This window comes from Symphalangus syndactylus, chromosome 20 (genome assembly GCF_028878055.3).
Source record: "Symphalangus syndactylus isolate Jambi chromosome 20, NHGRI_mSymSyn1-v2.1_pri, whole genome shotgun sequence".
Lineage (NCBI taxonomy): Eukaryota > Metazoa > Chordata > Mammalia > Primates > Hylobatidae > Symphalangus > Symphalangus syndactylus.
In genome coordinates this window covers 25,714,532-25,732,471 of record NC_072442.2, presented here as the reverse complement: position 1 = coordinate 25,732,471, position 17,940 = coordinate 25,714,532, and the positions used below count along the sequence as shown (strand labels likewise).

General features: G+C 38.6%; 1 protein-coding gene across 5 annotated transcripts in view; it reads left to right on the top strand.

Moving 5' to 3' along the window:
* The window catches only part of ACACA (acetyl-CoA carboxylase alpha), a 275,744-nt gene that overhangs the window by 129,684 nt on the left and 128,120 nt on the right, over window positions 1–17,940 (top strand). For all 5 annotated transcript variants that reach the window (XM_055257045.2, XM_055257046.2, XM_063628639.1 and 2 more), the window contains 4 exons: window positions 5,258–5,371; window positions 6,606–6,719; window positions 8,084–8,173; window positions 9,842–9,960. In XM_055257045.2, the coding sequence (XP_055113020.1) occupies window positions 5,258–5,371; window positions 6,606–6,719; window positions 8,084–8,173; window positions 9,842–9,960 (437 nt within the window). The remainder of the gene's footprint in view (window positions 1–5,257; window positions 5,372–6,605; window positions 6,720–8,083; window positions 8,174–9,841; window positions 9,961–17,940) is intronic.

The window sequence follows — 17,940 nt, the reverse complement described above, 5'->3', positions numbered from 1 at the left end:
CTGCAGGGAGGGAGGCATCAAGAAAATCAGGCTTCCGTGAGTCAGTGTCATGGGATATGCCTTGCTCTAGTAAAGAGGTACCTTCATCCTCTCCATGTGTTAGCATAACTTGCCCAGTGGTGACTTGCCTCATGGGCTCTCAAGCAGATTTCTGGTAATCTTTCACTCTGTGTGGAAAGCAAAGTATCAGGTAAAAGGCTAAAGTCCTATCAGGTTTCCTCCATTTAAAGGGACATTGTAACATAATTTAACACAAAGTCTGGAAGACCAATAGTACATTTATTTTTTGAAAGCTCTTCTTATTTCTTAAATTTAACTTTATAGGAAAAAGCTTAGAACTCAGAACATTGTTTATGTTTGCTTAGAGATATTTAAGGAACTCTTTAATCTTTAGCCAGATTAAGCTAATTGGTACAAATACAAAGTATCAACATCTTCATAGCTATCTAGATGGCAATGTACATATCTTCTAGCCACCTTGATGGTAGGTAGTCTTCCCCTCACTGCTTGTAACTTATTTTTGATACGGTCCACATGAACATGCTATAAACCATGCTTCTGTATGAGTAATGCCATGCCTATGAACCCCTGATTTGGTTTAGATGGGGAGAATTTATAATGCTGATCAGCACCTTTCCTTCCTCCGCTTAACCTGACTGCAAATAATTTTGTCCAATGTGTAAATAAAGAAGAAAAGTCTTAGTGATTCCACATTCACTGAATAAGGGTGATATTAACAATTTATTGTTAAACTTACCCTATGACATTTCTTGGGATATCAAAAAGTGCGGATATGACTAGGAGAAGCTACCAGTTCATTGCTGATACTGGGTTTAGTGCCTACCCGGCTGAACAATAGTTAATGTCTTGAGGGCATTACACATAAGGTCACATTCTTTTTGTTTTGAATTGCCTTCTAAGATCAAGTTGGACTATGTTGGTTTCTTCTGTCAGTCAGCTGTGTAACTTTGGCTATGCCTTTTTTTTTTTTTTTTTTTAATTAAAGATGTGGTCTCACTGTGTTGCCTGGGCTGCTGTCAAACTTCTGTGCTTAAACGGTCTCGGCCTCCCATCTTGGCCTCCCAAAATGCTGGGACTACAGGCATGAGCCACTGTGCCCAGCCTTGGCTATGAGTTGAACATTTTATCATGTTTGTTGTATTTCTGCAAATTCAAACTATTTCCTATAGTTAGCTACCATCTAGGTCAAAAGTAAAAGCAAGAAATAACTATTTTGTACTAGTATGGCTGAATAATAATTTTCACTTTGTTTTATGACTCTGGACAGTTGGAACAGACCTTTGGTTGGTGGATTGGGACGCCAGATTTTTGCACGTAACTTGTAATCCCAAAATTTTGGCTCTTTAAACAAACCTTTTTATGTTGACTAAACACATCTGCTGACATAGACACCATCTAAAGATATTGTTACAAAATGTTCATCAGGATTAGATGGTGATGTTGGTTTGTCCAGTTGCCCAAAAGAAGCCTGTCTCTAGGACAGAGGGTAATAAACTTCCTGTTGGATGTTAGTTGGCATTTTAAGATGGGTGGTTCTGAAAATTACGCTGATGTTTTCTTTCAGAACCTGAATGCTGTGTCTAGGTCAGGGACAAGACAGGGTTGAGAAAGTTATTCTACACATAATTTTCTGTTGCCAATTTTTTTTTAAGTATTAATGATGACAGTGGAGAAAATATTTGAATGGAAAACTTCCAAGTCGGAATAGACTAATGAAAATAGTGGTTAATTCATACTGTTTGATAATTACTTCACATTTATTTATTTATTTATTTATATTTTTTTTGAGATGGAGTCTTGCTCTTGTTGCCCAGGCTGGAGTGCAATGGTGCGATCTTGGCTCACCACAACCTCTGCCTCCCAGGTTCAAGCGATTCTCCTGCCTCAGCCTCCTGAGTAGCTGGGATAACAGGCATGCACCACTGTGCCCAGTTAATTTTGTATTTTTAGTAGAGACTGGGTTTCTCCATGTTGGTCAGGCTGGTCTCGAACTCCTGACCTCAGGTGATCCGCCCACCTTGGCCTCCCAAAGTGCTGGGATTACAGGTGTGAGCCACCGCACCTATTTATTTATTTTTATTTTATTTTATTTTATTTTATTTTATTTTATTTTATTTTATTTTGAGACGGAATTTCACTCTTGTTGCCCAGGCTGGAGTGCAATGACGCAATCTCAGCTCACTGCAACCTCCACCTCCCAGGCGGTTCTCCGGCCTCAGCCTCTCAAGTAGCTGGGATTACAGGCATGCGCCACCATGCCCGGCTAATTTTTTTGTATTTAGTAGAGACAGGATTTCATCATGTTGGTCAGGCTGGTCTCTAACTGACCTCAGGTAATCCACCCACCTCGGCCTCCCAAAGTGTTGGGATTACAGGCATGAGCCACTACGCCTGGCCCACATTTATTTTTTCTAATCTCCATAGTTCGCATTTCCTACACATACTGTTGCTTTTTCCTGAAGCCCTTTTTTACTCCTTTTCTCTCATAGTGGGAAGATAAAATTAAAAAGTGGTTTTTAAAAAAAGTGGTTTTGCGTGTTTTGCTTTGTTTTGTCTTTTAAGTTAGAACATGATCTGTAACTATGCAAGAGCATAACTCCATTTTTAAAAATTTTAGTGTAATCTCTAAAGGTAAACCTATATTTCCTTTAAAGGGAATGCATTCCATATCAAATCTGATACAGGTTGCGGAGGTGATTAGTGTTCTTATTTTGTCATGTTGGCTTTTGTTTTTAATGTTGAGACTTTAGTCTGGCTTTGTACAGAGGAGGTGAGTTATGGCATTACCCAGTACACTTCTTATGTTTTTAGGCATTTTGGTGGGTCATTCCAATGCTTTTAGTAAGTACCTCGGAAAGGTGTGTGTTTGCTCTATTAAGAACATTAGGAAAGGGACTTAGGTAGGAAAAAATGGTGTTGGTTTCCCTACCTACTGTTATCTATCAATTCTTTCCTTCTGCCTTTTTATGGTCCTGTTTCTGGTAGTTTTACATATTCCTTTGAAATTCTGTTTTGCTCATTAGTTCTCAGTAAAAGGTGAGATTTACTTGCATTTTCTTTCTCCTGTTTGCTTTTATGCCTAGGATAGGTAGAACAGATTCTCTAATCTGTGCTACCTGTTCAGTAGAACCTCTGGGTTTATCTTCACTTTAATAGCAGCTTTTATTTTTCTCACTCAGATGAGTGAATTATCTGGGTTAAATGGGTGAAAACAGTACTTGCACTTCCTTAGTTATAAATCCCATCATGTGTTTTGTGACTCTGGACAGTCAGAGCAGACCTCTGATTGTTGGATTAGGAAACCAGGATCCCATCTCTACTAAAAATACAAAAAATTAGCCAGGCGAGGTGGCGGGCGCCTGTAGTCCCAGCTACTCGGGAGGCTGAGGCAGGAGAATGGCGTGAACCCCGGGGGACGGAGCCTGCAGTGAGCCGAGATCGCGCCACTGCACTCCAACCTGGGCGACAGCAAGACTCTGTCTCAAAAAAAAAAAAAAAAAAAAAGGTTTGAGAAACCTTCCCAGCATGATGGCATTGAGTATTTCAAAAGTATTTACTTTGTGATGTGGAAGGTGGGGGTTTTGGAAAAAGCATGTCTTTTATTTATACTGCATTTATTTATACTGCTGTGATAAAGGTCCCTGAGATGGGGAAGGTTAAGTATGAAATAGAAATTCTTAAAGAAAAGGGCTGATAATCAAAGTGGGGAGAAGATTAACATGCAGCAACAAGCAGGCGCTTTGGGTCTTCTCTCATGTCCCATTGGTAGTAGGGGGAGAATAAATATTTATTAAAATACAAAGGCAATTCTTTAAAATTTTTTTTTATTTTTTTTATTTTTTTTGAGATGGAGTCTCGCTCTGTCGCCCAGGCTGGAGTGCAGTGGCGTGATCTCGGCTCACTGCAAGCTCTGCCTCCCGGGTTCACGCCATTCTCCTGCCTCAGCCTCCCAAGTAGCTGGGACTACAGGTGCCCGCCACCACGCCTGGCTAATTTTTTGTATTTTTAGTAGAGACGGGTTTTCACTGTGTTAGCCAGGATGGTCTCGATCTCCTGGCTTCGTGATCTGCCCGCCTTGGCCTCCCAAAGTGCTGAGATTACAGGTGTGAGCCACCGCGCCCGGCCTAAATTTTTTATTTTATTTATTTTTTATTTTTAGAGATGGGGGTCTCACCATGTTGCCCAGGCCGGTCTTGAACTCCTGGGCTCAAGCAGGAGTAATCCCTCAAGGGATTACAGGTGTGAGCCACCCTGCCCAGCCAAGGCAATTATTTAAAACTCCAAGTAGAGGTAGTGATATCTAAATGGATATATTTTATATGGTGTGGTGTTAATAATTACTACTACTAGTAGCTCTGTAAAATTCAAGAAGGACAGACATTTATAAAAACTGCATTTACAGTTTTTTCAGCTTAGATGGAAATTGCATGGATAATGGATGAATTTAGGGAATGAACTGATATTCCACTGGACTCCAGTAATAATATTTCTCTCAGAATATGATTGGGATTATTTTCTTAACATTTTTGACTTCTTAGAAAAGGAAGGACCCAATACTGAATAAACCATGGATTCTATAGTAGGAGCCTGTTTTTTTCCTCTAATTCAGCTAAGGATTCACATGTTTAAGTATCATGGAATGATTCTTGGTACAGGAAGAAGAGAAATGATTTGGGATGCAGAATTGCCAGCATATGAGATGGTGTTTTTAGTTAGTGTGTGTTTATAAATAAGTAATTTATTCTTGTGTTTCTGTTTTGCATCCTTCTGGGTTGCTGAAAATTTGGTTTATGAGATGAAAACCACTGGGGTGGTTCTTTTTGCCTTGTATCTACCTTCTTTCCAAAAGTGGGAGGGGAAACAGGAAGGCCTTTAGTCCCTGTTATTTAAAACTTTCTCTTAAAACTTTGAGACATAATCTATTATTTCTTACTCAGAATCCCCTTAGCCCCTTTTAGTGGTCTCTAATGATTCCTTCTGCGTGTTAAAAGTATGGTGTTGATTTATAAGGAAATACATTAGGAATTTTGAGTGAAGGATTTGGGCTGCTTCTCCTTAGCCAAACTTCTTCTGGGATCTTCTTTACCACATTGTTTAGGGTAAAAATAATAGGAAGTTTGCATTTTCTTATTAATCCAGCTGCGTTTACTTTGTTTTCATTCCTTTTCTCTATTTTAAAATCCTATCCACCTGTTCTTTTTAATATGGCTATGTTCTTTTTTACATTAACAATTAGGATCAGTTGTGTGGCCGAGACCCTACTCTCACTGATGAGCTGCTGAATATTCTGACAGAGCTAACTCAACTCAGTAAGACCACCAATGCCAAAGTAGCACTTCGAGCACGCCAGGTAAGTACATTTGTTGGTTTTCTTAAAGGAGGGATGGCTTTCATAGATCAGGCAGTCCTAGACACAATGAACTTTTGCTTAATCACTTTACAAAGAACATGTTATTTTCTATGTATGTGTCACATTTTCCTCAGAACAAATGTTTTCATGTGGTATGTTTTTTAAAGAGAAAGGAAAAGATTAATGCTGCGTCTCTTTAAAATAGAAGCCCTTTCCCCCTTAAAAAATCCTGGTATCATTCCCTTCCCTCCCTAGTAGCCCTGTGATAGTAAACCAGGGTCAGGTGGAGGAAAGGACACTCAGGGAAGAAAATAGACTCAATATTTCTTACTTCCCAAAGGGAGCTTAGAAGCAGATGAAAACTTCCAAGTATACAGGAAATAATCAAGTGTGGAAAGCAGAAAGGTAATGAAATGAATCTTAGGCGGTAGCAATCAGAACAACCCCAGAGAAGTCCAGTTAGTTTCACCCTGCAGTCTTCATTTCCATTCCAAAAGGTTTCAGCAGGGAAGCCAAGAGTTGGCACTCCCTTTGTGTTTCAGTGCATGGGCATTGACAAGGAAGCAGCATTTGAAGCTGTTCAGTGACCTTCTGCTTTCTCTACAATTGTATCCATGTCACTGAACTACTCAAAGCTATTGAACCTCTCAGTGACCTGCTGAGGGTATTCAGATCCTACCGTGTCACTGTTTGTTTGTTTATGACACTGCTTTCACTCTCTCTGCCCCTCACGCGCATTGGTGTTACTTCCTGACGCGTTCTCCTTGGTGCTGAGTACCTGGGGCTGTCAAAGCGGCTTTCCCTAGTCTGTCTTTCTACTTCAGAGTTGTAAAAGGCTAGCTCTGCTGCATCTACCTTCCCCACAGCTGCTCCCTGCCAGACCTGATTCCCAATTAACAGCTAGTCATGCAGTCCCTAGGACCAGCAGCTTTGCAATGGTAAATCACATACACTGATGGAACTTGATTGAAGCTGTTTTCTCTCCCTTCCCCCTACCCACCGTGGGAAATTGGCCACAATGCAAATCATGGTGAGAGTCAACTGAGATTCAGTATTTGGTGGCATTGGCTTTATGTTACAGGACCTAGAAGTTGTTTTGCTTGGTCTCTGTTTTATCTGTGATGCCTGCACTTACAGATTTATATTTATTGCTTTTGTATCAGAGCTGCCTAATAGGAGTCTAGAATAATCACTCCCTGAGGAACGTGTGCCTCCTATTTTGTTCTCACTCTAGGTTCTTATTGCCTCCCATTTGCCATCATATGAGCTTCGCCATAACCAAGTAGAGTCTATCTTCCTATCAGCTATTGACATGTATGGACATCAATTTTGCATTGAGAACCTGCAGGTATATATATATATATGTAGCCCTTTCCTGCCTATCTGGACTCTTACCTCCTTTATTCTCAAGCATAGTTTAAGTAATTAATTAATTAATTTTGATTTTCCATGTAATGGAGTTTCATACCTTGACTTTCTAAAATGATTTATACTTATGAATTTTTTTCATACAAATGCTGTTAGAATTGTGGTTTAGCTTAAAAATCAAGTAGGCCTTCCTTGATAGAAGTGTCCTATTGAAGTCTTTATCTTTGTACTTTACCTAGAAAGTATTCTAGGCCAGAATTAAATGACGAGGCTGGTTGATTTCTGATATATATATATATACACACACATTTCTCTAATGATTTATGATATTTGAATCAGATGTATACATAGGTAGTTGTTACTCTTCTGGAGACAAAGCTATTTAAGTATCATTTAATTTTAATTTTATGTTAATGCTAACTATTGAGCTTTATAAAAAGCCCATTTTTAAGAGATTATTGGCTAATTTTACTACTAATCAGAAGGACCACTGCAATTATTTTTTAAACATTATCTTCTCAGGAATGACTTTATATTTTTCCACCTGGAAACAAGGATACCATTGTTATATCTGGCCCAGGGGTATCTTTAGACTTTCTACAACATTTCTTCCTGGGGAACCTAGAGGGGAAAAAAGGATGTTTTTTGTTATTTGGTTAACAGCTGAAATCTAGGGTTTTCAGCTGGGGTTCAAATCTACGGTTTACCATAGTGGAGTATTGAGACAATATTTATTTTATTTAATTTTTCTGAGACAGAGTCTCTGTTGCCCAGGCTGGAGTGCTATAGCATAATCTCGGCTCACTGCAACCTCCACCTCCTGAGTTCAAGCAATTCTTGTGCCTCGGCCTCCAGAGTAGCTGGGATTATGGGCACTCACTACCACGCCCGGCTAATTTTTGTATTTTTAACAGAGACGGGGTTTCGCCATGTTGGCCAGGCTGGTCTCGAACTCCTGACCTCAAGTGATCTGCCTTCCTCGGCCTCCTAAAGTGCTGGGATTATAGGCATGAGCCACCATGCCTGGTGAAGACAATATTTAGAGAGTACAGATAAATGTCAGAAAAGAATAATGTCATAAACACTTATATTAGCATACAAATAATGCGTTGTTAATTCAGTATTCTAAGAATTTTACATGTATTTACTCATATAATAAAACAGCCCTACGAGGATAGGTATTTTATTTTCTCCATTTTGTAGCTCAGGAAGCTGAGGCACAGAGAGATTATGGCATTCAGAGACAAAATTCTTAGGTTTCACTAAATGCTTCAAATGCCAAATAGTGTCCATTGAAATTGTTTTCTTTTGATGTAAGGCTTAAGCCTTCTTTGTATCTTCTAGAAACTCATCCTATCAGAAACATCTATTTTTGATGTCCTACCAAACTTCTTCTATCACAGCAACCAAGTAGTGAGGATGGCAGCTCTGGAGGTAAGTATTTATGGTAATGGGACATGACCTTTTCCTTTGTTTGTAGCTGGTTTCTTCTATTTGGCTGCCATGTCAGTTCTAGTTCTGTGGCCTTAAGGTTGGTTCTTAAGGGTAGTTAGTCTCTTTTCCTCTGAAAGAGTACGTGCTTACTCAGATACTTTACTCAAGTGTTTCATTTGAACTCATCACCAGCTTCTAGGTTCCAATCACAGGAAAATAGCTGCCAGCATTTTTCAGTAGTTTCTATTTTCCAGGTATTTGAATTCTCCCATTTCATAATGAGTTAGGATTCCTTGTAACACAAAAAGCGAAAATATATGGCTGATCAGAGCATGTGTCATCTTACCATTGTGCGATTTGGGCCAAATTAAAATTGATTTTAGTTATGTTTTGGATTGTCAAGCAGCTCTTATGAAATACTTCCTCAAAGGAAAGAAAGTAATAGCATTTAATGAACTGTGTTTTAGGTATTTTATTTTTCTCATTTAATCCTACAGTTACTTTAGGAAGTAAGAAGATGGTGAGACTCTGAGAGGTTAAGTGATTATCCAAAATCACATAGATGTAGTAAGTGGAAGAGTTTGCATGTGAACTCAGGCTAATCTGACTCCAAAGACTTTTGTTTCCACTACAGCACACTACCTCATTAAGCATAAAAATTGCAGGCCCTGAATACCACTGTAAAGTTGCCAAATAGATGTTTTTTGAAGATGGGGAAAAAGAGTGTTTTAGATGATTTTATGTAATGTAACATCACGGTAGTCTGTTGCCAGCTCTTTTGTGTTACTTTTTATTTGTACTCTGTGGTAGAGTGTAAATTATCCTACTCAGTAAATGCCAAAAGTTTTAAAACATTTAAGTGTTTTGTAGTGTTTTCATCTCATTTAATGAGAAGCTTCCTTATGTACTTCCCGTGCCATAGAATCTCAGGTAGCATTTTATGTGCATGGCAAATTTGCTGTGAAATGTGTGAGGTTGGACTGACAGTTTTTGCAGAGATGTAGCCTATTGCTGTTTCTTTTTTTAAATTTAAATTTATTTTTATTTTATTTTATTGCTGTTCCTTTAACTCTTGAGTCAAGTTCATGTATTTGAGATATTATATGTCAAATTATGTCTTACTGCTTATGCCTTACTGCTTTTGATCAGGATTTGCTGAAAACTGATTTTGAACGGGTGGGGTAGTCGGGGAGGACACAAAACAAAGACATGAGATAGTAAAAGAGTTGAACTGTACTGTGATTGCTTGTGTCTTCTATTTTCACTCCGTAAGTGGCTCAAAATCAGCACCTCTCATTTTTCTCACTGCTTAATCTTCTGTTGAAATGATCATGCTTAATAGATTAATAGTTGTAGTTCTATATGCTGTCTTTTGCTAAAGATTAAACCTTCTCCAGGGTTTAGGTTAGTGTGGAAGAAGGTTTACAGTGCACATAGGTGTCCAGCAGAGGCAGCCTAGTTTTGTTTTCATTAGTAGTCATGGTTATAGCATTAAGACTCCAGCTTTATTAATTAAAGCAAGATATGTACATATACATAGGGCCTTGGGACTTCTCTCCCCACAGAGCACCTTCTGCCTCAGATACCTCGTTTCAAGACTCTTTTTCTGGGCTATTTTCTTAATTTCTGTTTTTGAAATTTATTTACTGAGGGTTTCTTTTGAACCAGGTGTATGTTCGAAGGGCTTATATTGCCTACGAACTTAACAGCGTACAACACCGCCAGCTTAAGGACAACACCTGTGTGGTGGAATTCCAGTTCATGCTGCCCACGTCTCATCCAAACAGGTGAGTTTGAGGTGGTATGTGCACCTGAGCCAGCCAGAGGTATACCATGAGAATCAAGGGGAGTAATATGTATGACAATTCCATGTTTTTTTAGTTAGAAATGTAGGGCAAAAAATGAACAATATGAACCATAAGAGAAGAGCGTTTTGGTGTGCACTTCTTTGATCTAAAGAGAAAAATTATGGTCTGAGTAAGATGAAAGTTTAGGATTACTCCATTCATTCTTGCTTGTATTAGGTCACTGAGGAAATAGTTTCTTTCTTTTTTAAAAAATTAGAAAGAATTTACTAGCATTTTACTTGCTAGAACTTTGCCAGAAAAATCACTTTTTTCAACAATTTAAATCAGCAATTAGACCAAAAAAATATTTTGGGTGGAATGCTTTTCTTTTCTATATGTTTGTTATGGGTTGAGGTTATACCTGAGCCAGTTTCATTATCTCCCTAAAACAGACAACCTGAATTTAGCAGTTGAAATTCAATCAGTTTTTAAAAATTACATTTCAGAACCAAACTTCTTAATCTCAAATAAATTACTGAATTAAGCCATGATAATTACATTATTTGTCCCTTCCTGTGTCTTTTAAAAAATAAAATGTACATATGGACACTTTTGTTTCAGAATTGCTTTTGTTTTAAAATGAAAATATTTTATCTTATAGACTATCTTTTAAAAAGTATTCTAAGGCAATGAAAATCTAGGAATTCCACCCACATATAGGTTCATCCCCTCCTGTACTTTCATTCTTTTTAGTAATACCACAGGAAATATAAATACCACAGCCAATCTTAACCTGCCCCTCTCCATTTCTTCTTTATGGCCTTTGGTTCTTCACTTGGTATTACAAAATACTGTGTCTTTGGGGAACCTTAGTTATAGACACCAGAAATGGTTTTGTTCTAAATTGCCACTTCACCCAAAGCAATAGAAACCCTTTCTGGAGACAAAGAAGTCTGTGCTGAGACTTTTGGCCACTGGATGCCACTGTTGATCCAGCAGAGGTCGGCAGATGAGCAGAGGCATCTTCAGATAAAGTACGCTCTTCTTTGTCTCAGAATATCCTTTCACTTCTCTACCTCAAAAATACCTTATGGCTGGCAGAGAAAAGCATATATCCTTGATTTAGCAAGCATCTCTTGGTACATTTTTGCCTCCGTGGATTTCAGAATCTCATTTTCTAGAAACGAATGGTTGTCCTTCAGTGAGCGGCGAAGTACTCATGGCACACATGGGCACAGCACTCAGTCTTCTTTCTTTTCCTGCATTCCTTGAATAATTGTAGAGAACTACACACTATACTTAATGCTCTTCGTAATTCTCAGGGCAGTTCTCCTTTTCTTCCTGCCTTCTCCTGCTTCCCTTTGGGCAGTGATTTGTAGTCAGGCTGCAGGGCTGCTTCTGATTTCCTTCCCTCCTCATCACTCTCCTTGTCTTTCTTAATTGTTCTCCCTGTCCTACTTTTTTTATTTGAGGATATGTCCAGTATGGTGAGGGAATGTTGGCTGAAAAATGAGAGAAATTCTTCTTGACTGCTTTGTTAAGAAATCTTATTCGCCTTTCTATGTCAAGAGTATGAATCTTGGTTAGTTCAATGTGGTTACAAAACTTATATGCCTGTCCCTCCCAACATCTGGACATGCCTGTGGATAAAGATCAGACTTGAACATAACAGTAATCCTGTAATCTCCCTGAAGTCTCCCTTGGTTGTCGGTGTAATTCTCAACCTGCTGGATTATTATTGTTATTGTCATCATTATTATTGGTATAAATGTGAAGGTGAAGATAATTGCAAAATAAAAAGGAAAAATAAAATCATCTTTGTGAAAACCAGAAAAATGTTAAAATTGCTTCAATTTTTTTTGGATCTAAAGTTCTTTCGTTTAGGATCAAATGATCAGGTTTGATCATAAAATGATGTATTCAGTTTCAGAGTATAGCTTGTTCGGTTATTGCAGATTTACTACTTGAATTTAGTTTTATAAGATTATATACATAATATATTATATATAATATATATGAAAAATATATATTATATATATATAAAATATATTTTTCCCCCAAATGTTTTTGTTACAATTTGGATTTATAACCTTATTGTGACACCAGCTGGTGTACTGCAATTGAATTCTGACACTAGCCATCTGAAGTTAGATCAGATGCCACAGGGTAAGGGCTCAGTCCACCACCAAATTGTCCCTACTTCAGATGGGGCCATAAGTGGGGTCCCCTGGCCACTTGTACTTCTGACCAACTGGCTACAAATTTGAGGGTCCCCTCAATTTTCTCAGTTTGATAATTCCCTCAGAACAACTCACAGAGTTCAAGCACTACAGTTTTATTGTCAGGATCAGCCAAAAGCACGAGACGCTTAGGGTAAGGTGTGGGACGGTTTCAAACACGGAGCTTCCATGTTTGTTCCCTGTGGAATCAGAGTTTATCAACCCTCTCAGCACATCCATGTGTTCACCAACCAAGAAGCTCCATTGACCTTCAGTGTCCAGAGTATTTTAAAATCAGGGCTTCATTACATAGGCATGCTTGATTAAATCATAGCCTACATGATTAAACTCAATCTCCCCTCCCAGAGGTCCGGCTGGCTGAAAGCCCTCAACCCTCTAATCATGTAGTTGGTCTTTCTAGTGACCAGCTCCCCTCCTGAGTCATCTCATTTCTTAGCATAAACTCAGGTGTGATCCAAGGGGCTTATAAATAACAATGACATTCCTATTACTTGGGAAATTATAAGGATTTAGTCTCTCTTCCAGGAACCAGAGACAATGGCCAAAGTCTTTATTATACAATAGGCCTGCTCATCTTAAACAGAAATCTAAGCTGTTTTAGATTTAGCTAGTTTTGAGCCAAGTACTTTTCTTTTTTTTCTAACTCCAGTACTTTTTTTGTGTGTTGTTGTTTTGATCAAGCAGGCAAAAAGCATATTGTTTCTCATTCTACAGAAAGAAGTTACAGAGGGCTACCAATATTTGTTCCACTGTCAGTCCTATAAGGCTCAGTTATGTCCACTAACCTCTAGATTAATGATTCTCAGAATAATCTGAGGGGTAATTTGAAAATACACATATTGGGGTCCTGACTTTCAAGACCCGATTCATTTTGGATTAGATTCCAGGTGACTACTTTGAAAAGCTCCTCTGAACTCTGATGAACAGCTATAATTGACCGTTACTACTTCTAAACCAGTACTGTCAAATAGAAATATAATACAAGCCACATGTTATTTAAATTTTTCTATTGGCCACATTTAAAAGAGTAAAAAGAAACAGATAAAATTCATTCAAATAACATCTTATTTAACCCATTATATCCAAAATACCATTTCAATATGTAATAACAATTGTTAATATTTTTTCTTTTATTCATACTGTATCAAACTAGCCATATTTCAAGTACTACCCTAGCTGCATGTGGCCAATGGCTGCTATATTAGACAGTTCAACTTAGACCAAAAATTAATTAGGACAATCACACTGAGCCCTCTTTTTTGTTGTTGTTGTTGTTACTGGTAGTGCCCTTGGAGAGAGGAAAAATTATTATTCTTATGTTGCTTATTCTTAGTAGTTACAGGAATTATCCACACTTGATATTATAGATGTTACACTACAATATTTTATGCATGCTTTAAAAATCAGTGAGAATAAAGAAAAGGTATATGAATCATACATATTTTACTTATCAATGCAAAACAGAATTTTATATTTTTCCCAATTGAGGTTAACAAACCAATTTTTTTTTCCCCTCCCGTAGAGGTGGGGTCTTGCCATGTTCCCAGGCTGGTCTCAAATAATTCTCCTGCTTCAGTCTCTCAAGTAGCTGGGACTATAGGCATATGCCACCATACCTAGTACAGACCAAAAATTATTGGGGGAGAAAACAGGTATTTTTTTTTTTTTTGAGACGGAGTCTCACTCTTTCACCCAGGCTAGAGTGCAGTGGCGCGATCTGGGCTCACTGCAAACTCCCCCTCCTGGGTTCAAGAGATTCTCCTGCCTCAGCCTCCTGAGTAGCTGGGACTACAGGTGCCCGCCATGATGCTGGCTAATTTTTTGTATTTTTAATAGAGACGGGGTTTCACCGTGTTAGCCAGGATGGTCTTGATCTCCTGACCTCGTGATCCGCCTGCCTCGGCCTCCCAAAGTGCTGGGATTACAGGCGTGAGCCACAGTATTTTGTTTAACCAATTTTTTGTGTTTTCTTTCCTTGCACTTGGTCTTCACATTCCTAGCTAGGTGTTTTTGAAGTAGACAAAATTTGTCCAGCACATCATTAGAAGTGTCTTAGTAAGCTGTAATATCAAAGCAAGACTGCAGTCTCATTGTGTATGGAATTCCATTCCTGCAGCTTTTTTTTTTTTTTTTTGAGATAGAGTTTTGCTCTTGTTGCCCAGGCTGGAGTGCAGTGACGCTATCTTGGCTCAACGCAACCTCTGCCTTCCGGGTTCAAGCGATTCTTCTGCCTCAGCCTCCCGATTAGCTGGGATTACAGGCATGCGCCACCACACCCCGCTAATTTTGTATTTTTTAGTAGAGATGGGGTTGGCCGTGTTGGTCAGGCTGGTCTCCAACTCCCAACCTCAGGTGATCTACCTGCCTCGGCCTCCCAAAGTGCTGGGATTACAAGCGTGAGCCACTGCACCCGCCCTTGTTTTTGTTTTTTAACTTCTCTTACTATAATTCCCAGTCACGCCGTTTGTTTTTGACTGTGATTTAGCCTCCACAGGTTGGGGTGAAACATGGCACTCTGTCTGCAAACTGGCAGCAGAGTTTTTTTTTTTTTTTTTTTTTTAGGAAAATCCTTTACTTGCTGTTGGGATTGAAGACCTGTATCTTATTAGGACCTATTTTGATTTTTAGAGAAGTAGGCAAAATATATTGCAAATGACTAGGGGAGCCTCTGAAAAGGGAGAAGACACCCGTTTTTAGCACACTTGAACAGTTGCTATGTAGTAACATATTTGGTACAGTTTTATTTTTGTTTTAATTCATCATAGGACTTTGCTTTGTTTGACATGTGGTTACTCTGTTTTTTGGTGTAATTTGACTATTTTTAGAAAAAAAATACTCCAATAATTTTTTTAAAAAGCAGATTACTAAATAGTTTATTCCTAATCTGTGTGACTTCCTGTTTCATCCTTCTTGCTAGGTGTGCATCAGTCGAGGTATATTATCTCCTTTTTGATCTTCTACCCAAGACTTCTAAATTTTTGTCTGGGGACTGTAGTTCCAACTTATTTGGCATCTGTAGGTCTTATTCACTAGAGGATCCAGTTATTAGAACTTCACTCAGGGAAGCTCCTGGTCTGGATTTACCCTTTACTTCTAAAATTTCCTTCAGTTGAACAGCAGCTAAAGAGATTTTTCTGATTTAAGCATAGTTAGAAACATATTTTATATATATACACACACACACACGTATATGTATATGTAACGCATGTGTATGTTGTGTGTGTGCGTGTGTGTGCGTGTTTCCTTTTTTACCTTCTTAGCATTTAAAGGCTGTGTGATTCTTTTTGAGGGGAGGGGATTTTTTTTTTTCATTTGTCATTTTTTAACTGACTTGTGTTCTTGAAGGAGAAGTGACTATCTCAAGTTGTTTTCGTGGTGCAAGAATATTCAGGGCAGCTGGTCTATACTAAGGGAGCATCTTATGCAGACTTCTAGAACCTAATTCTCTCATTGAAGATTCTGTGAGCCCAGCCCTTTAGTGAGTTTTACATGAATTAACCCTGGAGTTCAAATTATAGCACTGAATATTCCTTTTTCTCCTTCTTTCCCTAGTGAGTCTTAGGGTTTAGAGCCTAAGTTTTGTATATGTCTGTCTTTTTTCCTATTCAGAAACTTAAGTATCACTCACTGGTGCTGGAGATGGGAAAGCTTGTTACACTGAAGCATCATCCTGAATGTCTGTATTTTGGACAATTCATTGAATCATTTGACCCTTAGGATTTCACTAAGCTTTGGGCATATTAACTGCCTCAGAATAATCTGGAAACAAATTCTTCAGTCAACTAGTATTTGATCTTTTAAAATATAGCTATATTTATACAAACATATGTAAAGTATATTATCTCATAAATTGTGCCTATGCATATGACTGTATATAATATAATATGACAGTCTGGGAGTACACAATTTAAAACTCCAAATGATTTTTATAATTAATATACGCTAGTGAACATGAGTAATCTTTTTAACCTTTAATCCGTGATTCAAATAAGAAGCATCACATTTGATGCAGGAGATGGAAGTGTACTTTGTTATACGTTTCTATACATATATAATGGGTGAGGACCTATTGGTGTTTATTTCCACCGATTTCGTAGATGGAAATCCGTGCTTTAGTTAAGTCGGATTCCATTGAACCTTCTCTGCTATTTGCTACTTGTGAATTTGGCCTTCTGTGTTAATGTTTTAATTCAAATACTTCCCTTTTCTCATGTCTTACCTCCAGAAGAGGTTGGCTGTGTTTTCCCCTGATAGCATGTGTTTTGGTCATGGCTGAGTTTAGGCTGCTTGGCATCCATCCTCAGTGTTCAGCTGTCAGTGGGTGGCCTCTGGACTTTTTATTCGTAAGGAAGGTTAGAAATCAGGAGCCTTCCATGTGACTAATTGATAGCCAACTGCCATTCTCAAGAATTCTAATAATCTTTAACACCCAGAGATTAGACCTTTCTTTGGATAGTACTGAGATACTCAGAAGTCATCCAACTTGTAGCATTGTTTCTGCAGTGGGAGCACTTGTTGTAGTTAGCAAGCCAGAATGAGCTATAAATAAATGAAATCTTACAGTGCTTGCTTCCTTCATTCAGGGTAGTCTGCTGATAAGATGCAAGTATCTGGCAGAAGAGAAGATTCTCAGCAGGTTTAAGTGCTTACCAAAGTGCTTTCCTGTATCCATGGCTCAACTTCTAGTCTCTGCTGTGTTATTTTGGCACTCTAGACTTGTAAGATTGGAGAGTTGAGTTTAAAATTCTCAATATATCACTAAGGTAGCCCAAGGTCCTTCTTGTCAAGGAAGACTAGCTGAGTCCGGAGGGAAGGAAAAGCAGAATCCAGGACACCTGTAAATCCCTGTAGTTTTGTGCTGTGGATTCGTAGCTAATTATACAGCAGGCAACAGTAATATGCCGTAGCTCTGTTGGTGTACTTGTTTCAGAAAGAGCAAAATCTTCCAACAGAGCAAAGAAGGGGCTTTGGAGGGACTGCAAATGAATGAAGTAATGATCATTTTATTGTAAACTAAAGCTCTGCAGTAGAATCAGGGCATCTGAACTGCAAGGAGGTGGTGGGGGAGATGCCAGTAGAAATACATGGTTCACATGTGTTTTACAGTTCTTGATTTGGATTCTCCTGCAGAAATATAGTCATGCAAAGAGACCACCACTGGTCACAGCCAGTCAAATTGCTCTTTCTCCTATGGTACTGCTGTTAGTGGCTGCTAGTAGGTTGTTCAGCCGACCTCTTCTGATTCTGCTTTGCTGCCTGATTTCAAAAGAGTTGCCCTATACTGGCTTTCAGTCACAGCTTGATGTAACCACTGCTTGTTTGCATGCATCCCCATCATTTTCATATAGGCTCTTCTTTTTTTCTTCAAGTTAGGAAGCAAAAGAATCAGGAGCATTTTTATATGATAAACGATTTATGTAGGGCCAGCTAGAATCAAGCCAAATGAAATTCAGCTGGAAGGGTTGGTGAAAAGGCTCACAGAACTTGTGGCTGCCAGAGAAGTCAGTGTTCCTTAAATTAAAGAGGGTTCAGCTAGCAGGCGGCAACTCTGACTTTGCATTCATGTTGAAGCAAGCTCTCCAGCCATTCTGGGAAGGCAGAGCAATAAAATCAGAGGTGACTTAGTGCCAGGAACCTCAGAATTCATAGGATTTCTCTTGTCTTTCTTTAAAATCTATATTGATGTGGAATGCTAACTTGGAGAGTGGAGATGAGAAAATGCCAGGTCTAGATTGTGGTT